General features: G+C 44.1%; 1 protein-coding gene across 1 annotated transcript in view; it reads right to left on the bottom strand.

Moving 5' to 3' along the window:
• Positions 1–7,360: 7,360 nt before the first annotated feature.
• Positions 7,361–25,838, bottom strand: part of LOC146817854 (amine sulfotransferase-like) — a 286,462-nt gene continuing 267,984 nt past the window's right edge. The window contains exons 6-7 of the mRNA XM_085611337.1: positions 22,833–23,013; positions 7,361–8,115 (exon numbers count right to left, since the gene is read on the bottom strand). Coding sequence (XP_085467463.1) covers positions 7,988–8,115; positions 22,833–23,013 — 309 coding nt within the window. The 3' untranslated portion in view covers positions 7,361–7,987. The remainder of the gene's footprint in view (positions 8,116–22,832; positions 23,014–25,838) is intronic.

Genomic DNA, 25,838 nt, shown 5'->3' with positions numbered 1-25,838 from the left:
AAGTTTGATCTTACCCCTTAGAAGTACAGGCAGAAGTTTAGAAATAGCCACAAACTTCCCACACAGAACTGGGTAGATTTCCTGGATTACGCCCGCAAAGCATTGGAGGTTTGGGTGCGGGCAGTGAGGTAAGTGATTATGAAGAGCTGTATGATTTGTTCTTAAGAGAGCACCTTCTAGAAAAATGTTTTTCAGAGCTGCGCCAACACCTGGTAGACCGAAAGTTGACTGACCCGGGAGCTTGCGGAGGAGGTGTATACCTGGGTCAGTACCAGGGTGTCCAACAAGGGATCCGGGGGGACCCCCAGAAGGGTGGACAGGGTTTCCCCCAGAAGAGAGAGGGGGGAGATAAAAAGAAGGAGTTCTCCAAAGACCCCAAAACGGTGCTATGAGTGCGGGGTGGTTGGACACTACAAGGGGGATCCCCAGTGTCGTAAAAGGACCCCAGCCCCTACTGGAGGTAAGAACCCCAGGGTGGCTAGTGTAGCGCTGGGGGAGGAGCTGTCCCTAGATAAGGGGGGTGAGTGGGCAGGATTGACCCTAGTATCCCTGGGAGACAGTGAGATGGTCCCACAGACCCAGGTGTCCTCAAATACTGCCAAGTACAGGCAAAGGGTCCATGTCAACGGGCAGGGGGTGGAGGCTCTGAGGGGCACAGGTGCCAGCATGACGATGGTAAGGAGACAGCTGGTGTCCCTGGAGCAGGTGATTCCTGATGTATTTCACTCGGTTGTGATGGCTGACAACTGTGTGGGTCACTACCCCGTGGCCCAAGTTCCCTTTGAGTGGGGAGGGGTTTCGGGCCTTTTGAGAGTTGCAGTGAGTCCTGCCATGCCAGTCGACTGTCTGTTGGGAAATGATCGCAAGCATACTGCCTGGAAGGAGGTAGAGTTCAAAGCACACGCAGAGATGCTGGGATTACCAGAATGGACCTGTGCGATTACACGGTCTATGGCGGCCCGGCGAGGGAGTCAACCAGGGCTGGAGCCTGGGACAATGCCCAGCCCACTGCTAACCAGGAAAACTCCTTGGACAACGCACCCCGTGAGATGGATGGGGCACCCGCTAAGGTCGCACCAGAGTCCACAGAGGGTGACGTTGTTCCCGTGGGGAGTTTGCCAACCCCTGCAGAGTGGCAGGTGGAAGGAGGGCCTACCCGGGAAGAATTCTGTCGGGCACAGAAGGAGTGCCCAACCCTAGAGGGCATGCGGTGACAGGCCGAAGCCCAAGCAGCCAGAAATGCTGCTGGAAATTACCACATTTACTGGGAGGATGGCCTCCTTTACAGTGAGCCCAAGGCTCCGGTGCATGGGTCATCAAGGGCCTTAGTGGTCCCCAAGTGCTATCGGGCCTTTTGGTTGGAATTGGCGCATGAGATCTCCCTGGCGGGACACTTGGACCAAGATAAGACTTTTGCTCGCCTAGTCCCACACTTCTATTGGCCCAGGATGAGGATTGCCTCTGATGCCTTTTGCAAGACTTGTGTGACCTGCCAAGCGAGTGGGAAGACAGGGACCAAGTTCAAGGTCCCCCTGGAACCACTACCGGTCATTGGTACCCCCTTTGAGCGGGTGGGCATCGACATCGTCGGGCCTATGAATCTGCCGACCTCTTCTGGACACCGGTTCATGCTAGTTCTGGTGGACCACGCCACCCGGTACCCGGAGGCTATCCCTCTGAGGACCATCACTGCACCTGCGGTGGCGCAGGCCCTGATGGGGCTTTTTACCCGGGTGGGTTTCCCCAAGGTCGTGGTGTCGGACAGGGGCACCAACTTTATGTCTGCCTATATGCAGGCCATGTGGAAGGAGTGTGGGGTGACGTACAAGTTCTCCACCCCTTACCACCCCCAGACCAATGGGCTCGTTGAGCGTTTCAACAAGACCCTGAAAGGAATTATCAGGAGTCTTCCTGAGGACCGGAGGAAGAAGTGGGACGTCCTCTTGCCTTGTCTGTTGTTTTCCTACAGGGAGGTGCCACAGAAGGGGGTAGGCTTCAGCCCCTTTGAGCTTCTGTATGGACACCCTGTTAGGGGACCCCTCAATCTGGTGAAGGAGGGGTAGGAGAAGACTCCTAGGAGGCTTCCCCAGGATGTAGTGAGCTACATATTGGCATTCCACAGCCAGATGGCTAAGCAGTGGAAAGAGGCATCTGACAACTTGGAGGCCAGCCAGGTGGTCATGAAGGAGTGGTATGACTGGAGTGCCCAGCCTGTGGAGTTGGATACGGGACAGAAGGTGTGGGTCATGAAATCCGGAGAGCTTAGCGCCCTCCAGAACTGGTGGACTGGCCAGTATGAGATACTGGAAAAGAAAGGCCAGACCACTTACATGGTGGATCTTAAGACCCCCACGCAGCCCCACCGGGTGTTGCATGTCAACCGCCTTCGTTGGCTCATGCAAATGAGGGGCAAAAACCCTAAATTGTTGAGGTGGTCGTTTTCCCCCCATCCCGTCAGGGTGGAACACCGACCCGGAGTAGACCACGCCAATGCTGACGGTCTCTCTAGGTTCTTCTGCCTTAGTGACGAGAACTCCCTAGAGGTTGGGTAGCTCTCCCCACTTTCGGCAGGGGGGGAGTGTGTTAGACCTGTAAGCCCTAGGGTGGTCTACCCCTACACCTTTCCCTTATTTGCCTCGTTTTTGACCACCATTTTTGCTGGACATAGAACTCTGGGCGCCTTACCGCTGCTAAACAGTGCTGAGGTGCAGGTGCTCTCTCCTAACAACATGGTTGCCACAGGCCCCTGCTACTGGGTGAGGCAACTGTCCTATCTGCACACTAGTAGTTGGAGTAAGGCTGGGACTTAATGCTACTGTAACCTTGACCGTCCCGCCTCTTGTCACCATAGACAGACACCACAGAGTCCCCAGATTCTTCTAGAACCTTCCAACCCCCCACCGTGCCACTTTTTTGGAGGGTCACCTGACCTAGGGGTATCAAAGAAAAAGAGGGAACCTGATAAGTTAGTTACACTACTGAACCTGGGGACCCTCCGCTGGAGTGAAGGCTGCTGAGCTAGGCGGATTGCTACACTACTGAGGCTGACTGATCCTAGGAACTGCTGCCCCAAATTAGATGAGTTACCCTGCCTGCCTGCTGACCTTGCCCTGTGAGAGGGGAACCAGTAATACCATCTCCGGGGTGCCTGCCCCAGGACTGACATATTCCCTTCTCCTACAACTGACACCAGAAATCCTTTACTAGAGCTGTGACTGGGACGCGCTTATCTTATCTTATCTTATTGTTTTGGTGAAGCGCAACAGCTGCCCCGGCAATGAGGCGTCCCGGCGCTGAAACCCAGCTGTGTACCTGATCCCTGAAACCCACTACCAGCGCTGTGACTGCGAAGCGCTGTGAACCTGAGAGTGCCGCTGCTGCCTGGGGACCCTTGAGGTACTGTGAAGCGCTGTACATCTGGCATTAATGTCAAGCGCTGCGTCCACGAAGCGCTGTGTGCCCAGGACATGAACTTGCTGCCCGGCGCTGTGTCAGAAAGCGCCCTGTGACCAAGATCACTGCAGCTGGTGTGAGCGCTGAGGCTGTGGAGAGCGCTGTGAGGAAGAGTGCTGTTAGGCCCCAGAACACCACAGTCGGTGTGAGCGCTGTGGGAGTGTAGAGCATTTTGAGGAGAAGTGCTGTTCAACGGACTCACCGCCGCGGCCTCTGCGCTACTGGGAGAAGAGACGCTGCGTCCCAGATCACCGCCGTGGCCCCTGAGGCGAAGTAAGGGCTGCCACATTTACTGCCGAGGCCCCGCTGAGATCGGGGGCAAAGAGAAGAGCGTCGCCCGGCAAAAAGGACGCCCGCCGAGTCATCGGCCGCGCCCCAGGAAGGCCGCGTCCTGATTGGTTCCCAGACAAGGAACCGTCCGGGAGATCCGGGGCTTGCTCAGGCACTCGCGAGAGGGGCTCCAAGAAGTGTGGGAGCCTCCGAAGCCTCCAGACCGATTGCCCTGAAGCGGAGAGCCCATGGATGGCAGGGAATCCAGCCGCCCACCCAGGTAAGAGCCCATGTTTTGAGGGATTTCCTGAACTTGGAATAGGAGGTGGCCAGGCACAATTCAGGAGGAAGGGAGTTCCAGAATTGTGGTGCTAGGGTCGAGAATCTTAGACCGCCGTGTTTTTTCGTTTGAATGGGCAGGGGGTCAATAAGTTCATATTTTAGGAACGTAACTCATGGTACGGGACATATCGCTGTAATTTGGTGGCAATAAAAGCCGGTCCGTGATCCGAGAGGGCATTGTAGATTGTGCAGCCTAGTTTGAAAAGACAGCGTTGAGTCACGGGGAGCCAGTGGAGGCTCTTAAGCAATGGTTTCACGTCATGGGATTTTGGCTGGCCATAGACAAGCCTTGCGGCTTGGTTCTGCGCCAGTTGTAGCCGGCGTGATTGGTAAGCTGGAATGCCGGTATACAGAGATTTAGCGTAGTCAATACACGACATTACCAGGGCAAGAATGACTTGGATCAAATCCTCAGTGGTTAAAAATCTGCTTATTTTCCGAATTCTTGGCAAGTGGAAGAAGCAGGCAGAGACCACTGAATTTATCTGGGCCTTCATGGTGAAATCGTTGCTGATTATGATTCCCAGGCTTTTAACCGAGCTGACTGGGGAGGATGGACATCCCAGTGATTGAGGCCAGAAGTTGGAATTTTAGGGGTTGGCTGAGCCCCCAGTAAGAATCAGCTCGGTTTTATTGGGATTAAGTTTGAGCTGATTTGAATTCATCCAGTTCCTAATGAAATTCATAGTGGATTGAAAGTTCTCCATAGATGAGGGCGATGAATCGATATTAAAAACTATCTGGAGGTCATCAGCATAGTTAAAAGTGACGACCTCTCTCTTGTGGAGGGCCAGAATCAGGGGAAAAATATACAAATTGAAAAGGAGAGGGGATAGAGTTGAGCCCTGTGGAGCCCCGCAAGTCAGTCTTCTTTTCTCAGAGGAAAAATTGGCAAGGCGGACTGCTTGATAGCGGTCACTGAGGAAAGAAGCGATCCACTTCAGTGAAAGGCCCCAGATCCCAGCGCTTTCGACCCAACACATGGTGGTCGATGGTGTCGAAAGCAGCCGATAGATCTAGGAGCACTAGGGTCTGCATGGTGTTCTGATCTACCCCCTTCCTTAACTCGTCAAGAGCTGCTAAGATAACAGACTCGGTGGAGTGTTCGGGTCTGAAGCCTGCTTGGTGTGAGTCTAGGTAGTGGGTGTGCTCTACAAAAGTACTCAGGCAGTTCGTGACATGGGCCTCTAGAATTGTACCTAGGAATGGCAGCAGCGATATGGGGCGGAAGTTACTGGGTATTAAAGGATCAGTGCCTGTTTTTTTCAGGATGGGGACGACTTCCGCACTCTTGAATAGGTTGGGGACAATACCCTTGGGGAGGGAGTTGTTAAGGAGCGACAATGGGGGTTCAGGACAGTGAAGAAAGACTTCCCAAACGATGTGAGGGGGACAACTGTCTGCCGGGTAACCAGAACGGACCCTTTTGAGTAGGGAGGAAAAGATCTCCTGAGTATTGAGTGGAATTTGGTCAAGATGGTGAGGATTAAGGTGTGAACAGCAGGGGTCAGGTGGTGAGATGGCCTTGGGAATGCTGGATTTGATGGAGGCAATTTTTTCAATAAAGTATATGTTGAGGGAATCGCACAGAGATTGTGATGGGGTGGGTTTAGCAGTGACACGGTCAGGTTTGACGAGTTCATCCACAATGGAGAAGATGTCTTTTGCTTTGTTAGAAGATTCTAAAATTTTGAAGGAAAAGTATTCCGATTTGGACCTGAGGATGGCGCTTTTATAATCCTTAAGAGCCAATATGAAAGGTGCCTTTTTAATAGGACAGTAGTCCTGTCTCCACTTGCATTCGGACTGACGCAGAACTAATTTCTTTGACTTCAGATTATAGGTGAACCATTGTTGGTCGTCATGGGGCCTCTTATTTTTTATTTTCTTCAGAGGTGCTAAGCTGTCTCTAGCTGATTCCAGCCAGGCATTGATATTTTCCACCTGGGTGTGAGGGGATGCCATCTGGTCGAGGGGCATAGAAGCAACTAATAGTGCTGTGGAGTCTACCCGGCTCCAGTTTCTGGCGATAATGATATCTGGAGGTGGGGCTTTGGGAGGGGGGTACTGGGAATAGAGAAGGTAATACAATGGTGGTCCGACCATGTGAAGGGGAAGATTTGTAGGTCGGCTATCTCTAGATTGGATATCCAGACCTGATCAAGGATGTGTCCCTTTATGTATGTTGCTACCTTGATGTGCTGGGTGTGGTTCATTCCTGTTAGCAAATCGGTAAATTCAACCGAGCAAGGGCTTTCCCGTGGGTCATGTGGCCAATAGTTGAAGTTGCCAATTATCAACACTCTGGCATGGTATATGACCAGCTCCGCAATAGCGTTTCAAAATGACTGCGAAAATGTGGGCATATGGAGGGGAGGTCTATAGAAGAGCGCACTATGAAAGGGGAGTGATTAGATTCAAACTTAAGAAGAAGGCTGTCAACTGATGGAATGCCTAATATAGTTAGAGAGGCAAATTTGTGTGACTGTGATATGACAGCAGCAACCCCTCCTCCAGCTTTGTTCTCCAACCTATTAGTCTGGAGGATATAGTAATTATCTCGGACTGCTGCTAAGATGTCAGGGCTGGATTCAGCCGTCAGCCATGTTTCTGATAAAAGAAGAATGTCTGGTTTGTCGGTATCTAAGAGATAGAAGATCTCTAGTTGATGCTTTACCATCGAACGGGTGTTGAGGTAACAGATTGACAGTTTCTCCTGTCCCAGGCATGCAGGGGAGGTCAGGGTTTTAGGGAATGTGTCATTGATTATTATTGGTGGCACCTGAACAGGTGGTTTAACAGAGGGTTTACAGACAACGTCCTTATGGGACAGGATCCCCAGATTATCTAAAGTACTCAGAGTGTAAGGGTCAGTAGCCCAGTCTCCCTGAAATGAGTTCCGCTCAGAGGCAGAATAATGTAGAAAACGGGCATAGTGCATGGCCCCTGGCTCCGGCCGGCCGCGGACGGGCGCAGATGAGCTTGCCATTGGCGCACCTTTGGCGAGCCAGCGGCTCGCCCGCTGAGCGCATCCACTGCGCGATAGGAAAGTCATGTGGCAGATATAGACTGCAAGCGCGGCGCTAATCGCAGTGCTCCGCCCCCAACAGCCACAGAAGAGACACTATCTCGCCTGCACCCTCCACAACGATCGGGGAAGTCCCGCGATGGAACGAGGTGTAGGCGATAACACACAGGTAAAAAATGCAATGCAAGCACAGATTTAAAAAGTAAAGTGCATGTGAACAGTTAAAATCAAGCGGTGTAATATTAATTAATGCTGGGCTAAGAACATCTCACCGAGACTTATTTAATAATTTTGCCACTGCATATGTCTGCACGCGTCTGCGTCACAATGTAATACTTTGGTCGGAAACGCGGTCCATAGACGATTCAGCTCTGACCGACTCAGAGTCTTCGAATGCCGAACGGAACTGAGTTGGAACGACTGAAAGGTTACCTTCTATTATAATCAGTAGATTGAAAATGTTTCCAAGTCGGTCAGAAACTACATCGTAATGAGACCCTTAATGTGAATTTGATACTGGTACTTGCAGTTTAGTATAAATTGTAAATGCATTACATAGGAGTGCATATAATCCTAATACAGTGCATATTGTAATTAAACTATGTACACAAAATTCATGGGGAGTCACTGCATTTCAAACCAGGAGAAAATTATATTGACTATATTGGAAACACCGTGTATCAATCTTTAAAATCAGGAGATGTATGGCTGACCATGAAGGACTTTTAAATGCAGGTCTACAAAAAGATATCCCATAGTAGATAGAGGTACAATCATGCCCCAAAAAATAAATGGCAAAGACCACTTAGAGATTCCTAATTCATAATGGACACCATCTTATTCTGATGCATCTTCTTTAAACTGGTCAAGCAGACTGTCCTTGTGGCTACAAATTTAATTTTTATCATCCCAGGTGAGCTTGATTGGAAGATGTTGCAGATCCTTCATTTTCTCCTGAAACACTGTGTCAAATTTTTCATTCTGAGCTACAGTCATTATATTTTTCCAGTCTCCCACTTTACCTATGAAAAAGAAGATAAAGCATGTTAGACAGTAATCCTCATCAAATAGAACGTAACCAGAAAAGAAGAGACTGCGTGCACATGGAGACTACCGGCTTGTATATTTTTCTGACTTTTTTCAAAACAAATGAATGAAACTAGTAATATGATAGGATGTTTTATAAATTATCTCAAAATGAGGATTATGAAGGATAGACTAATTTGGGATTGATATTAAATGGGACTGACTTTCTAGGGGAAATCTTATTAGGTAGACAAAGTTATGTTCTTGGCATTTGTGTGGCACAAAGTCTGCCATTATGATGGCTTCAAAGCACTTTCAGCAGTCCAAGGGCTTTTCACATGAATCTAAGTTTATGAATGAAGGATTTAGACTGATCCAACTTGTGATGATCTGTAACAACTACTGTGTTGTGGTTGATTACTTAGTTAAGTAGCTATGTCTTATTTATTGAACCACAGTTTGTATAGTTTTGGTATTCCAGCATTATGGTCATAGGGTTTAAAACAATTCTTCAACACAGTCTAGGTAGAGAGACCTGCCCATTTCTGAATGCATGTATATGTGTGTATTATTTTTTGAGGCTAAGTGTCACAGGCTACTGGTATAGACAACTCTTTGGGCCTCATTTGGAGGTGGGTCGGAAAGCTTCCGACTGACATCCCTGGTTTAAACTCTGAACGCCTTATTACAAAGAAGGTGGTCGGTGTTTGAACCAGCCGGTCAATCGGACTGGCTCCTGAAGGGCTCAAGGAGCCCATTGGCCAGTCGGAAACCGATCATAATCCCTTATGGACGGCATTTCGCCATCGGGATTATGATGTCGGTTTCTGACAGGCTTTCCATGTTGGGCTTTCTGACATGAAAAGCCTGTCGGAAAGCAACTTTCGGGGCCCCTAGCAGAGCCCCCTTATCTCAGCGGCCTATGGTTGTGGGCCGGGGGAGCACCTATGGTGCCCCCCATACATTCCTGCACTGTGTGGCAGGCACTCATGGTGCCTGCCACACGGTGCAGGGATTTACAGTAACTCCCATTTCTCTATGGGATCTTGTGCTGCGGCCGGTGTCCGACTGCCTCACAAGCTCCCATAGGGAAATAGGAGTTTGCAACCTCACTATGTGAGGTCCCATCATAATTGAGGTTTTGGACTGCCAACCCGAGGTCGGATGGTTCCAAAACCACAGGGATGTGTCCGACCGACATCATAATCGGGCCCTAATTGTGGGTTTCTCTTGATGCTTGACTTTTGTCCAAGGTGTTTTATTGCCTATTTTTAAGTTTGGAAAATGTTTTGTATTTGTACTGAACAAACAACAAAGCCTGATAATATTTTGTGCATCAATATAAAAACAAAATAAATTGAAAGACCTAAATGTATTGTAAAGATTCCCCAAAATATTTTTTGAAAAGCAAGTATTACATGAAGACCATAAATAAAACATGATTACAAATTCAGGCTAAGAATCAAACTTAGGATAAAGAGAGGGAAAGAATTGAAGATAAAGATGACAACAAAGAAAAAGAAAAAGTGATCATGGATCTGATAAAGGCTGAATACATTGAGATACATATATGAAACTAATGAGCAGTAATCAGAATAAGTCTGGAATAGAAAATAAATAGAATGTTAACTGGAATCCTGTGAGATTAAATCAGAAAACAGAGCTAGGATGCAATGCTGCACACTTATTTAAATTATTGGATAATGGAAGCCATTATTTTTATTGCTTCATAGACATTCTCAAAGAAGCAAGTTTATAAGTACCCAATCTGTGGTTATAGCAAACATTATTTCACCATGCTTTGGTGTAATTCTAACACATGACTTTCAATCTGAAGTTGTAACTAGATCAGCTACAGCAATTAAAATGTCAAACATATTACTTAATAAACAATTGTGATTTAGATAACTGTGAGGCATGAAACATATTAGCAGCTGAAAGTAGAATCTGTACGTTACAAATATATCATATTCTATTACATACTCTTTTCCAGAAAGTGTGTGTGTTAGTGCCATAGAACAGCATATGAAGGTAAGTACCACTGTGTTTATCACAAAACTAACATATAATAACAAACCACATTTAATTTTATATAATAGAACAGCCATAAAAAACAAACTATGTTAGATTATGTATAAGGTTTAAGTCGAACTAGCTGAGGTAGAACAGATCTATATTTTATTCCAGACTTTGATAGGCAACACAAATTGTAATTCAGAAACATGTTTAAAGGAGAAGGGATGTATTTCTGAAAACTAATCTCGTGCATAAATTCAAAAACCTGTCCTCTGAGTCCTTGAGAAGAAACATTGTTTGTTTTAAACTAAATGCTGCATGGCATTTAGTAAAGTCTGAAAATTAACATGCCTTTCTTTGGCTTTTTTTTTTTATTTAAAGAGACTCTAAACTTCTTTTTATCCCATAACTATCTAGAAAGAGTAATATCAATTGTAGTAAGTAAATCTTAAAAATGGAAAGAAATATAATTTTGCCATATCTAGTCTTCCACAAAAATAAAGGACAAGTGGAGACCTTTTATCTTTGAGATTAACAATTTTAGATTAGAACTGGTTAAAATTAATATGTAGTATTTCACCAATGGAATTAGAATACCATATACCCAGGCATTTTATTTCATTAGTATTCCTTGTGAAACCAAATTTCTGAAAGGGTTCTTTAACACAATCTTTACCTAAAGGAATAATGTCTGACTACTGTACATAATGGCGAATAATACTTTGGTTTCGACATAGAAAGCAAAATATCATCCATGTAAGCAGTACATTTAATATTTTGTTTTTTCAAAAGTGATTCCAGGGTACAGAACTGACCTTCTGATGCTTTCTAAAAGAAGCTCCAGAGCAGAAACAAAATAAAGAGAACACCTTTGTCTAGTTCCCCTATTTAATTGAAAATAAGTGGACTGAATACTATTACAATAACTGAAGATATTAGTAAATAGTAAAAGAGATAAAGGATTTTTTTAAAATGTATGAACGCAACCATTCAAATTAATTATTTATGAAGGACTTTTCAGTTAAACTCATCAAATGCTTTTACTGCATCTGGTATCATAGCAGCTATGGGATCTATGGGTTTTGAGAAACTCTGAATAATGTTTTGTGGGGGGGGGGTCACAAATTGTGATTTACCTCATTAATATTAATGAGGTAGGTCAGATTGCGACCCTCTATGAATCGGTATATGAAACTCATGGAGTTTCATACAGTGGAAATTCTGACTACCTAATTGTGATTCTTAGAAAAGATACATAGGGGCCTAAAATTCTTTTTTAAGCAATGATCTCTGTACGTTTTGGGAATTAGACAAATTAGGGCCTCCAAGAAGATACCTACTGACTTGCCAAAAGTATCTTTTTTTTTAATGTCTCATTCCTTTGGCAGATTGGTGGAGAGTTTTTTGGGATAGTATCATAATAGGAATTTAACAATGTTTTATTAGGAGCGTATTCAAGGTTATAAAGTTTCTCCTAAAAGTTGGCACAGTTAGCTATATCAGTATCTTGACACAAATTCTTCCCACATTCATCCAATATTTCTTTTTTTACTTTGAAATAATAGTCTAGAGGAAGTTTGTAACTTGTTCTTAACCCTAAATAACTGTCTTTAACTTAGAAGAGATAACCACAAGTTCTCTCAATAGACGTTTTGTTGAATTTAATCTTTTCCATAGTTAGTTCATCCAAAAAAGACGTATCAAGAATAATTTCGAACTGGTTATTTATTTTTTAAATTAAGCATAACTAATATTGAAACCTTTAGAGGCAGCCTAAGAGTTCCACAAGCAACTAAAACATAATGTATTGAAGGTATTAATTTAAAAATATATTTTTACAAATGCCTTATATCTAGCATTAAAATTCATATCCTGTGGGATAGAATTGTAAAAGGCCCATAAACACTTGTAGGTGGAGCAAGTTAAAATATTCAAATCCACCTAGAATGGAGCATGGTGAAAGATAAGAAAAAAAACGACCTGGATTAGCCTTAACAAGGTAGTGTATTTTACCAGTCTGTAATAGTTTGCCTATGGGACCTGGCAAACGGTGTCTTATCAGTGGCAAATGAGTACCTGTCAACCTTGTGACTTCAAATGCAGGTCATGGGAAATGTTAAATAGGGTGATCTTAATAAGGTGAATAGAGTAAAAACTATTTTTTTGTGTGTTTGAAGATTTATAAAAGGGTAACCCAATTTAAGCCTATGGAGGTGCTTTGTAATTTAGGCGTTAAAATTTGAGTAACATCCACCAAATGTGGGTGACTTGCCTCTTATGCTATATGTCCAGCATGTGGCAAAAAGATTATGTCCATTATCATTTGATTGGTGATAGAAAAGTGGCCACAAGAGTAGCTTGCTGAATTACTGCAAGTCCACAAAGTCTGGATGATGTCATTAGTGATACAGAGCATGTATATTTTTGTCTGAATTTTTATTGTATGTTTTTTACAGTTTTATTATTCAACGAGTGGAAAATATGTTATCTGTCTGTTTTATATTTTTAGAAATCTGAATTGAACATATCAGTTCCTTTACCTGCCTACTAGTTTCTGCTCCCTTTATGCCAACTAATCGATAAAAATAAAGTGAAAGCTAATGTTGGTACACTTTTAAGTGACGAATAAAGATAACCTCCATACTACCCATTGGACACTACTTTCCACGTTAAAATGTAGGCCTCATTCAGGCTCCAGGTTATACGGCAGTCGCCTCAAAGCTAAAGCAGCCAAGCTGAGAGGGCCATTTAAACACTTGACTCTTTTATGAAGAGCGCTAGTATGATTTCATTAAGACTGACCCAACATTCTATGCTTCTGAAGTCAAAGAAATGAACATTCTCAAGTTGCTTAATAGCAACACTTATCATATAGCACTTAGCATGGAAGGAGAGTGTTATGAAGTGCTATTTAATTTTTTTTATTAGGTCTTCTCAGAGTCTATGGATACAGATACCATAGATCAGTTTCCATTAGTACATTGCTGTTGCCGTTTAAGAGGTATACTTTCATTTGGGTGATATAAAATTGTAAAACTTACTCTTGCAAAATTCAATGAAAGTTTCTGGAGATTACACTTTTGTAGCAACATGTGCTTTGCTGGTATCTCACGTCGTGTTGGCAAGATATTTTCTATTCAAAACAGTCTACCATTGTATCATGCAAGACTTTTTATTGTGAGATAAATGCTCATGGAAAAAAATATGTGTGATAATTTATTCGGAAATATTGAGAAATTTCATAAATTTCACATTGTAAGAAATTCAGAAATTCCATGAATTTTACTGGCAGAATTAAAACTTTTCCAATTATTAGAAATACCCTCCTTTATGTCACTGTCTACTTTCTACATGCCTTCTCCGCTATTGCCAGACACTTCTCCATTTTTGCTTATTCTATTGTTTTCATGTTGAATGCCTCCTGTCCTGCTCTGGATCATGCCCATGCATCCGCAGAGTCTATAAAAAAATGAGTCATGAGCATTTAATTCATGAAATGTCATCCAAGCTTTTTGAAAATCTATGATGTAATATTGACAATTAGAATGTTCCCATTCATTTAACCTTTTCGGTGCTCATGACGGAACGGTTCCGTCATGAGCGTCGGTTGAGCTGTGCTCATGACGGAACCGTTCCGTCATGACCACGCCCGCGCAAGAAACGGTCAGCGCTGAGCGGGAATCGGCGCCACATCGAAGAGGTTAAGGGAAAGTGCAGCTTTCCATACCCTCCCTCAGGATTTACCAGGAGCACTCCTATAATTCCCTTCCAACATGTTTGTTCTGTCAATAAGGGATGCTATATGTTATTAAACAAATCTCTAGAAGTGTGTTGCTAGTTTCAGAGATATTTAATTCAACATCCAGCACTATAGAACTCATCTTCGAAAGGTCATATCTGAAGAGTTCACACTCCTCCCCACATTTACCAATACTCAATTGAGCAGAAATCCAAATTCTGAAGTGACCTAAACCATATCAGCTGATGGTTGTTTGCGTTTCCCTTCCCTTGTGTCCTCATGATGCCCCTTGAGACGTGTGTTCAAGGACCTTGTCCTTAATAGGCTGACTCATAGTTTATCTTCCTTTGTTGCATGTTTATTACATGCATCAAGCAGGAGAGCATCTCCTCACCTTCGGGTTTGATGTGCCTAGGACTGTCAGTGCAGGATGCATAAAATATTAGAGTCATCAGTATGTATGCTGATAATGCAAATATAACCTCTAAATTGCTTGAAGTGGTTGTTGTGCTCACCTCACCAACTAAGGGCAGCATGGCAGGGATCTATAGATCACCTGGATCCACAGTACCTATTCACTTCATTGCTATACAGACTTTCATTGTATGTGCACTGGTATAACATCCTCTTTCTGACCACTCACCACTCACATGCAGATCTTTTCAAGGCATTGCAGGGTACTCCTGTCTGGTGTCCACCTGTATCTTCTTGGCCTATTACTGGTTGATGATGGCCTTTCACTGTTGGGTACCTGACTAAGCGTATCTAAAAGATTGGTAACAACCACAGGATGGACAATCCTGTGTCCTACTGGGCTAATCTGATCCTGGAGCCCAAGAGTGTAGTGGCTTCCTATAGTCACACTGCAGTAGCCTACATTCCCACGCTGGTGTTGCATCAGGGCCACCGCTCTCAGATATCTCGCCGCTTAATAGCAGAGCACTATCCTCTTCTTTTCCAGTAAATATACAAGGACACATAGGACACAGTGGGATTCATTTTCTCTGCATCATTCTTACAAAACTGGGGAGATGAAGTAGAGTTCATGATGTCCCAAGAAAAGATAATATTCGGTGTGAATAAAAACCAGAAGAGAATCAATATGGAAAGCACCAGCTTACTGTTTAGCAGAAGATTCTTGCCAATAAACTCAATTGCGGGAACTAGTTGAACTGATCACAATGATATGAGAAACTTTTGATAATGTTAGATTTTTGGTAAAATCTTTGTTGGAACATTAAATAACTACACTGTCGTTGAGATGCAATATTTATGTTTAGTTGTGATGTTTCAAACATTTTACACATTTCTGGAGTGTTTAGCTAACAATGTAATTTATTTCAGATTCTGTTTGGACGATGCGTAGGCCAGCTGGTGCAGCTGTTCCGGGAGGAGAATATGGTTTGGAAGAAGAACCTTTAGCAAATCAAAATGAATTCTAAGAGTAGGTTTCTGGATATCTGTAAGCAGGAACTAAGAAAAAAGACACAGACAACAACATTATGTGAAAATAATCCTTCACCTGCAGGAAGACATAAATATAGTCAAAACTACCTATTATATATTTAATTATTGCCTTTTTTAGTTGACCACTTTCCTTCTGAATGGTCTTCATTCACAAGGTCATCAATAAATCAGATCTTATAATTTCTCACTCAAAACTATTAATACCACTTGTAGCTGTAATTCCAGTATGCAATGTCACATTGAAATGACAGGCTGTCCCATAAGGAATGGAGGGAAACATCCTTTACCACGCAACCATTACAACGCGGTATGGTTACATCGCGGTCGTGACAACGCAAGTCGTTACACCGACTTGCACTGGAGGGCGCTCTAGACTAAGGAATAGTGTGAATTACTATTCCAACACCTTCCCTACTGTACGTAGACTGGAGTTGGAATAGTAATTCACACTATTCCTAAATCCAGCGCCCTCCAACGCAAGTCGATGTAATGACTTGCGTTGTCACGACCGCGATGTAACATACCGCGTTGTGATGGTACGCATTGTATCATCATACATCCGGAATGGATATTAACCACGGAACTTGCTGTTTCTGAACCACAGGTAAATTCCTAATACTAGGAGGGGGGATTGTGACCTGTTTAGCCTAACAAATATGGTGGACATGCACTAATACCTCACAAGAAATACTACATTAGTTGAAATTCTCGATTAAGACAACACATCCCCTTTCTGTGAAACTCAGAATGAGGGCTCAAGTATTTTAAAAGTGTGTTTCTGCAGGTTGTGCCTAACGGTGTTCGTAGTCCCATTAAAGTGTACCGGGTGGGAAAGGAGACGTCATGGGTGACTTGAACCTCCAATACACCTTCTTGAAGCAATTGGTGCATGCAGATTGTAGACGAGAAGCAAAGTGGTAACCTGTGATGAGTCTACTTGAATGGAGACTTTGGAAACACCAGTACCTGGCAAAATATTACATATCATAATCAACACCGAATTACCACCCTCTGCTCTACTCCATTGAAGTTGATCTTTCTCTCTGAATCCTTAATCCTTGGCACTCCACAGGAGTAGGGCAAGAAGCTCCTGGAGGTATTCTTCGACTAGGAGATTGAGACTCACCAAACGCTCTTCCAGCAACCTCGAGGTTCATGGTCTATCATTTTGTAGTGGGGCTAGAGCACAGCTGTTGGCAGACCAGCAACGTGTGGGCCATATGAAATAATATTGAGAGTGGGCAACAACATGTGACAGACTGATGCATGCTCTTCATGTTGTTTCCACAGGCTCCTCCACTCCGGTAATGCAGTTTAGCTGCTTTCCTGTTTTGTTTTGTACATCATACTGTACTTTCAAACAAAATGTATTCTGGAAAAAAAACTTATAATGCAATAAAGAATGATCCATCATGTTGGCAGCAACTGTTCCTGTACTCAAGCCACATCTCGTTATGCCAGCCAGTAACATGGAGACCTTGACCCTCCACCCGCCTCTCACTCAACCCCGGAAGACTCAGAGATTGTCAACAGGTCTCGCTGAACACGACCCGCAGCCAATTCTCCTGCCTTCACTGCTGCCAGACCTTCACCACCACCCCGTCTCCAAAACCGCTGACGCCAGCGACACCCTAAGATGCATCCTCCTCAACTTGTGCTCCATGCACAAACATGCCATAGAAATCTGAAACCTACTCGACTCTCTCTCTCCCCATATCACCTTCTTCACGGAGACCTGGACTAACACCTCCTCCGCCCCCGACATTAACACTGCTATCCTGGATGGATACAAGATCCAGAGGAAGGACTGCCCCAACCACCTGGGAGGGGACCTCGCCATCGCCCACAAGAACACCCTCCGCCTCACCACCTCCAGCGAAACCTTCTCCTCCGCTGAACAACTGCACTTCCAGATCCGGACCAGCCCCAATGCCACACTCCGAGGAATCCTTGTCTACAGGCCCCCTGGCCCCCGGACACCCTTCGCCACCGCCATCACCAATTTCATCGCACCCCACGCCATCAGCTCAATGAACTACATACTCATCGGAGACTTGAACTTCCACCTTGACAACCCCAGCAACGCCAACTCCATCATCCTTCGTAACAACCTTACCAACATCGGACTGAAACAACTCGTCACAACACCGACCCACAAAGCAGGACACACCCTCGACCCCATCTTCGCAGCAGGAAACAGCGTTCCCTTCAGCCACACAACACAACCGCCTTGGACCAACCACTACAGCGTACACTTCGCCGTTGACAAACCCAAGGCACCAAAACCATCCCCACGCCCACCACGTAGGAACTGGAGCAGAGTTACCGACAAGCAACTTAACTCAACGACACCTGTGCATCTGACGCTAACATCGCAGCCACAGGACTCCACACTTAGATCTCCAACTGCGCCGACGAGCTCGCCCGCTGCACATCCCCAACAAACAGTGCACCAGGAAAGCCGCCTGGTTCACCACCGATCTCCAAGAAGCCAGGCGCACCTGCAGACGCATAGAGAAGAACTGGAGAAACCCCAAGACAACCGAAAACTACTCCACCTATAAGGACGCCATGACGGACTACCACAACCAAGTCAGAACCACCAAGAGGAACTTCATCCACAACAAAATCCTCACCAATTCCAAGGAACTTTTCAGTGTCATTCAGGAATTCACCAACCCATACAGTGAAGCCACAGACATTACCCCATCCCAAGACCTCTGCGACAAGCTTGGAACCTACTTCCACCCCCAAAGACAACAGCCAGCCCACCATCTCTAACTGGACACCGATCACAACCAAAGACACCGTCTCAACCATGAAAGGCATCAACTCGGGCCCCCACAAACCTCTGCCCATCTCACATCTACCAGAGAGCCACGGCCGCCATCGAACCTGAACTACAATGCATAATCAACACCACCTTCAGAACAGGCACCTTCCCAGATGACTGGAAGCACGCAGAAGTCAGGCCCCTGCTTAAGAAGCCCACAGCTGACCCCACCAACCTCAAGAACTACTGGCCCATCTCGCTCCTCCCCTTCGCAGCCAAAGTTGCAGAGAAAACAACAGTCAACATGACATGATTAATCGGAGAGAATGCCATCCTCAACCCGTCCCAATCCGGATTCCAAATTAACCACAGCACTGAAACTTCCCTACTCGCCACCGCACACGACATCCGCACCCTCCTGGACCAAGGCCACTCCATGGCCCTCATCCTACTCGACCTATCAGCGACCTTCGACACTGTCTCCCACCGCACACTAGTCGCCAGACTACACGACGCCGGTATACAAGGAATAGCCCTGGACTGGATCCAATCATTCCTCACCAGAAGAAGCCAAAGGATCAGACTGCCACCCTTCCTCTCCGACCCCACGTATATCACCTGTGGAGTCCCACAGGGGTCATCACTGAGCCCGACCCTCTTCAACATCTATATGACCCCCCTCGCAGACATTGTCCGACAACACGGCCTCAACTTCGTTTCCTACTCCAACGGCACCCAGCTCATCCTCTCCCTCACCAAAGACCCCACCATCGCCAAACTCAACTTCCAGAAAGGAATTCAAGACGTCGCATTCTGGATGACCAACAGCTGCCTGAAGCTCAACGTCGAGAAGACAGAAGTCCTCGTCCGTGGAACCACCCCCTCATCATCGGACAACACCTTGTGGCCGACCGCCGTAGAAGCCCACCTACCCCCTCAGACCACTTCAAAAACCTTGGCATCGTACTCGACTCTCCACTCACCATGAACCGACAGGTCTTCGCCATCACCTCCAGCTGCTTCAACACTCTCTGCATCCTCTGCAAGACCTTCAAATGGATCCTCCCTGAGTCAACGAAGACATTCACCCACACACTCATCACCAGCAGACTCGACTACAGAAACGCACTCTACACCGGCATCAACAAGTCCCTACTCTGCAAACTCCAGACAATACAAAACACCGCTGCCAGACTTGTCCACGGCATCCCCTGGCACGAGCACATCAGCCAACACCTACGAAGACTCCACTGGCTCCCCGTGGAGAAAAGAGTCACCTTCAAAATCCTCACTCATGCCTACAAATGCCTACACAAGGGACCCAAATACTTCAATGACAGAATCAACTTCCATGTACCCAAAAGAAACCTCCGATCCACCAACCTCGTACTAACCGAAACCCCGCACATCCACAGAGCCAGAGCAGGCGGAAGAGCCTTCTCTCACATCACAGCCAAGACCTGGAATGAGCTACCCGTAGACATCAGACATGCCCCCCTCCCTGAACACCTTCAGAAAGAGCCCCAAGACCTGGCTATTCAGCTAAAACACATCTGCGGATCCCTCCCCCACAACCCCAGTCCCCCCCAGCACCTTGCGACCCTCGCTGGTGAGTAGCGTGCTTACAGTCCCCCTGATTGATTGATTGATTGACGGATAAGTGCTGGGAGGAAGGCATACTGGTAGATACTGCAGACTTTGAAGAGTCAGGTCATGTTGGCCATTACTGAGATTATCATGCAAGGAGTACTGAGGGCTGTTCCATTATACTGAGGAAACGGAGCGATGAAATCACCAAGGTGTCCCAATAGAAACTAATACTAGATTTTCAAAGCCAATAGCCTAATGATCATTTTAAAGAAACACCTCATCGAAAGCAGTAGAGGTCTGGAAAGTTTGTAGTTCAAGAGAGAACCACTGGGTGTTTTGTCTACATGTTCACCACTTATACTAAAATGAATAGTCCTTTAAAAAACAAATGCGATGGGACTGATGACTGTGGTTTTACTTATACTTGTACAATTAGAGAAAAAGATTCTGTGTCTGCAGACACTCATAGCTTTTGACACAAGGTCCGATTTATTAAAGTTGTTGGACCGAACTATGCTCCAAAATCTAACTCGTATGGGAAGCAGCAGATAAAAAGTGGGGATGCTTTGATTCCCCCAGAAAGCTATCAGTGCATGTGTGCTCCAGAGCACTGAACACATGAAAATCATCTGGCTATTTTTAGGTCGAGCCTAGACTCTGGAAGATCTGTTGTATGTACTTTGTGAGCTCTGGAGATCAGCCCCAGGATTTGTCTGCTTCTGCTTTTGCTTAGGGACTTTTTTTCAGTTCAACTGCCTCTATTTAACTTTCTTGATGTAAAACGACTAGTAGAGGTCAGTAAAATACCAGAATTGCTTTCTGCTTAGGGACTGGGGGGCATATTATCAAGACAAGCAATAAAATTATCACCGTTTTAGCGGCAGAAAACTGCCGCTAAAACGGCGATAATGGGCTTGTTAATATGCTCTATGGAATTCCAATTGAAGTCCATGTTAGACATCCTTCACACCTAACACGGGCTTCAATTGGAATTCAATAGAGCATATTATCAAGCCCATTATCGCCGTTCTAGCGGCAGTTGTCTTCCGCTAAAGCGGCGATAATTTTATCGCCTGTCTTGATAATATGCCCCTTTCTTTTTTCGTTTTTCTTTTTCTGGCAACTGCCTCTATTTAACTTTCTTGATAGAAAACGACCAGCAGAGGTCAATAAAATACCAGAATCACTTTAGCATTGCCTAGATTCCAGGTCACAGAAACTTGTCTTCCATGAGCACCCGTAAAAAATAATATATTTTTTAAATCTTGTATTTTCATTGATATGACCATCGAAGGCCGTGATTTTATATATTAAAAACAGAGCTTTGGACTATACCATTTCCCTCTGAAAGGCAATATTTCTCTCCATGTGTTCCCATACCTGGCAGGTTCTGTAGTTTGGTGCTTACTTTACCTCCATGTTAAAGAACCTTAGATGTTTCAGCACACTAGCTAATGTGCTGCATAGCTAAATACATATAGAGTCTCAAAGGCGAGACCGATTGCATTGCAAATGCTTTTTTCTTTTGTCTATACCTAGGAATTTGTACTGCAAGAGTATGCTTTCAGTACAAATCCTATGTTGGACAGCTCATAATGGTCTGCACACCATGGTGCGAGGCTGTGCACGGTGTAAGGCAGTCTTTTTGTACACAGGGCATAACACCAGCAGCAGGTCAATATAGCCGATATGGGTCTGAGCTGTTTGCAAAAATAGAAACAGGTCTCAAATAGCCAGGGCACAATTTGGGACCACTATTTGGAACCTATCTCTTTGAAAATTGGACTTTAGAGGCTCCCTCTATTCTCACAAAATCGGTTTTAGCCATTTATTGTAGGATCATGCAGGGAAATGATTGCCCTTTGCTCCTGGTGCTGACTAGTCCCAGGTAAAAGTTTTAATACGCAGTGTGAAGGGCAAAACATTTCTTGAAATTTTGCATTGCCTAATTTTGCATAATTTTCACCTTTGAGAGACTGGTTGGGGCAGGAATAATTTCGACTTAAACCAGTCTCTGGTCAGTATTTCCCAAGACTTTTTAAAATACACAAATAATAATCTGAGATGTGTAATGAAATATGGTGCTCATGTAAAGCGCTCCAATGCCCGTTTGAACAATATAAAATTGCAACACAAAAGTGAGGCATGCAAACCACATTTTGTGGCATACATGTATTTTTGCATAATGTTTGCAAAATGACATGAAATTCTGAAAAAAATATGCAATTTTACACATACCTGGTGCTGACAAGAAAGAAAGATAAGAATCGAATTAATGGATAATGCTAAAAATGTCTGAAACCATTTGAAACAAATGTAGGTAAGCTGTACAATAAATATGTACGGATAAAGTACCCCCTGCAGTACACTATTAGATTATTGCAAGTCACCGAGGAGTTCAAAAAACATATAGAGAAACGAGGCCTTAGGCTAAGTTCCTTTATAAGGTTACAGACTTCCGAGGTGACTTGCAATATCTTTATCATGTATGCCAGGGGGTACTTAATACCATTTAATGCATGCTCATACCACCACGTTTCCAACAAACCACTTAAAACAACCTTGGTCCATATGGAAGAGAAGCATGTTTGCAAACATAAAAAATAAAAATAAAAACTCTAGTGCAAAGTTAAACACATCAAAAACCTGTTAGCTAATTTTGGTGAACAGATATTATAAACATTTCAATACAAGACAGTTTACAAACAAAAGCTGCACCAGCTTGGAATGGGCAAAAACATGCAGAAGAATTCTAGCTTTTCTCTATCTAAGGAGTACACAAACATTTCTGGGAGACAGACACAAATATTGGATATAGGGGATGTGACTACTTAAGACGAAATGTTAGGCAAGGAAAAGGACTGAGAAAAAGTTTGTGTGGGCTTAGCAAGGGAATTCGCACTTCTCCACACCACTGGCAACTCTCAGTGCCAAGAGGCAATACAATTTGCAGAGACAACACTTTACAAATAATGACTTACACGTTCAATCTATCTGTTCTGAAATTTGTACCTAAGCAAAAATTCCTGTCAATAATATAATGGTCCTCTAGAGATGAATTAATAAAAAGCCATTTATATTCATATGCTACACGTGTTCTTCTATTAGCAAATTTACTAGATCAATACCTTTGCGAAGAAATCGTCCTTGGTTGTGTAGGAAAACTTCTTCTGGTAACCATTTATAATTTGCCCCCTTATCAGCTGTCATACTCTTGAATGTAGCACGTTCCACAACAGTATTCACGGCCTCTTCATCCAGCTGTTGTCCCAGAAAGTCACATATCTTTAGCACAGCAGTTTTAAGATCCTGGAATAGTCATAAATATATATACATTAAGGCCTTCTTTAGGAAAAAGCACAATAAGAACACAGGTTTAATATATCAAGTTAAGTGTTCCAAGCATCGACTTACTAATTATAAAAACTTTATGAAAAAAGTGACAAATTTGAGTTTTTACCCACATTGGCTCAGATTTATTAAATTTGTGTGTGCTGCAGAGCAACACTGACATCCAAAGGATGGGACCCTTCTGAGTTTGTCAAGGCATAGAAAAGTTGCATTTGAAGGGTACAAATCCAATGGCGGACAGCACATATTCACTTCTGAACCATTTATTGACACTGTGGGCCTGATTAAGAGATTGGCGGTGTGGCGCTGGGTCCATCCTCCACCACATTGCCAAACATGTGGTCAGGCCGCCTGCCAGATTACGAGTGTTTCTTGTGTCTGGTGTGTTTTTTTTCTAACGTTGCAACAGCGGTGCCTCCACCACCGCTGTGCCCTCGCGAGTCTGGCAGTCCATGGACCGCCAGACTTATAATCGAGCCCTGTGTGTCTTGCAAGACAGCCTGTTTGTGCACCAGCGGATGGAATGAAAGTAACAGCTGGCCAATCTTAGTAAATCATAGCTTTGTGCTGCATTTTCTCCCCTTGCAAAAATGCAGATCAGCAAATTTGTACAAACGGGTTTCATCATCTCATTGCATTAAAAATGGACATTCATACATGTGTAGATTGGAAGCTATACAAAGCCAACGTTTTTGCACAGTAGGCATTGGTTGAACATAATAGAGATACAAAATTGTCGTGAAGAGAGAGAATACATGTATATGAATCTCTAAAAGGCACGTAAAAACATAGTTAAAGTGGCATTTTGGTTATGAAACAAAACTGAAAAACTACTGAAATTGGCCTGGTTATGGATAGCATTTCAAACCATATCTCATTGCCTTGTTATGCAATGCTCAAGACCTCACACAGGTGACATCTCAAAAGACATTATTGGAAACATCACTGACATCTCAACAGACATTATAGATGACAATGTTGAAACCATATATGGCATCACTAGGGACATAATTGAGGACATTTGTCGAGTAGACACTTATGATTTTACAAAATGGTTCCACAATGATGTTGATGCATACATGATGATCATTTTTTGTAAAAGAAAACATTAATAGCTTTTTATTCTCCCTTACTACATTTTCAGGTAACTTTGTTAGCATACACACGTTATGATTAAGGCTCCCTGCTTTTAATTTTTACTGACTTTTGCAGATAAATACAGACAGAAATATATTTATTTTCCTGTGTGTATTTATTTTTGAGTGTGGGTATAAAACTGAAATTAGGCTATTTTTGAGCTACTCTAAATACTGCCAGTCACGACTGCCAAGCCAATAACTGTGCAGATTGACCGGTAAGAAGGGTTGAAAAAAACCCAAACTTTTAGAAATGAGGTTTAAATAGCAGTAGTTATTAAGCAGGTTGAAATGCTCTAATCACCAGGGGCTGGATCACACTATGTTTTTTACTAACACTGTTTCATATTCCTTGTGGTAAGTAAGCCATTGCTTGGAGCAAACACCTTTTACCATTGTACATAAAAGCAGATTCAAGGAGTTGGCAACAAGCGACTAAAGTTTTTGCACAAATTTGTTATTTGGCATTGTGGTGTTGGGATGATGTGTTGCTGTTTGTTCTGTTAGTATTTTGAACGGTATTATTGGATTTTGTTGTTGTGTTGAATATATTTATACATTTTATTGCATTGTACCTAGTTATGTCTTTTGTGTGTTGTTAATTTGCTTTGTATTATATCAATGTGCTCTGTTCTATTGTTAACTTTGGAGATGGCAACAATGACTGCTACACTTCCAGTCAAAACACAGCACATTGTTTTAAATTTCCGATGAGAAACAGCCATTTACCACTATCTAAGGTAGTACATTTTACTGTCAAAGCTGTTCAACTGTTTAAGCCACTTAGGGCCATATGTAGGTAGCCAAATACCGGTCGGTAACGGCCGAAATTCGGTAAAACACACGTTACCGACCGGTATTTAGATAGTTGAGATGTAGGAGGCCAAAAACACATATTTGGTAAATATGAATCGGTAAATACCGATTCAAATTTACCGACTTCAAAAATACCGCTTCAAATTTACCGAATACACATTTTCCGAATCGGTAAATATGAAGTGGTAAATATGAAGTGGTAATACGGAAAAATGTTATGTATGTAAATTCGGTAATTAAGAAATCCTTCAAAATCGGTAAATAAGAGTCGGTAATTAACACTGATAGAAAGCAGGTGGTAATTTTCAACAGTGCATTTAAGCAATCCCAAAATGCAACAGCATGGACAACATGGCTGCTCTGTATGTCATTGCAAGGCGGCTACGTCTACAGGCTGCAGGACTGAGGATATGGAGACGGGAGGAACGCATCTACAGACAGCGCATCACACTCTTGAAACTGACTGACGCAGAGATACATGAAAGGTACAGGCTACACCCCCAAACCATCTTGGACCTGATAAGGGACCTGCACCCACTCCTGGACCAGCCAACAAGAAGGGCCCATGCCATACCACCACATGTGCAGGTGCTCTGCAGCCTACACCTACTTGCATCTGGCAGTTACCAGGGGGTGATAGCTGCGGTGGGCGGTGTTTCCCAGAGTTGCATGTCCCGTTTCTTCAGGAAGTTCCTGGATGCCATGATGCAGAGAATGCACCACTACATCAGCTTTCCAAACACACAGGCTGAACTGCAGAAAACTAAAACTGACTTTTATCATATGGCACAGTTCCCCCATGTCATTGGCTGTATAGATGGCACACACATC

The sequence above is a fragment of the Triturus cristatus genome, chromosome 6 (genome assembly GCF_964204655.1).
Source record: "Triturus cristatus chromosome 6, aTriCri1.1, whole genome shotgun sequence".
Taxonomy (NCBI): domain Eukaryota; kingdom Metazoa; phylum Chordata; class Amphibia; order Caudata; family Salamandridae; genus Triturus; species Triturus cristatus.
Note: the sequence above shows the minus strand (reverse complement) of the source record. Positions and strands in the feature narration are given on the sequence as shown.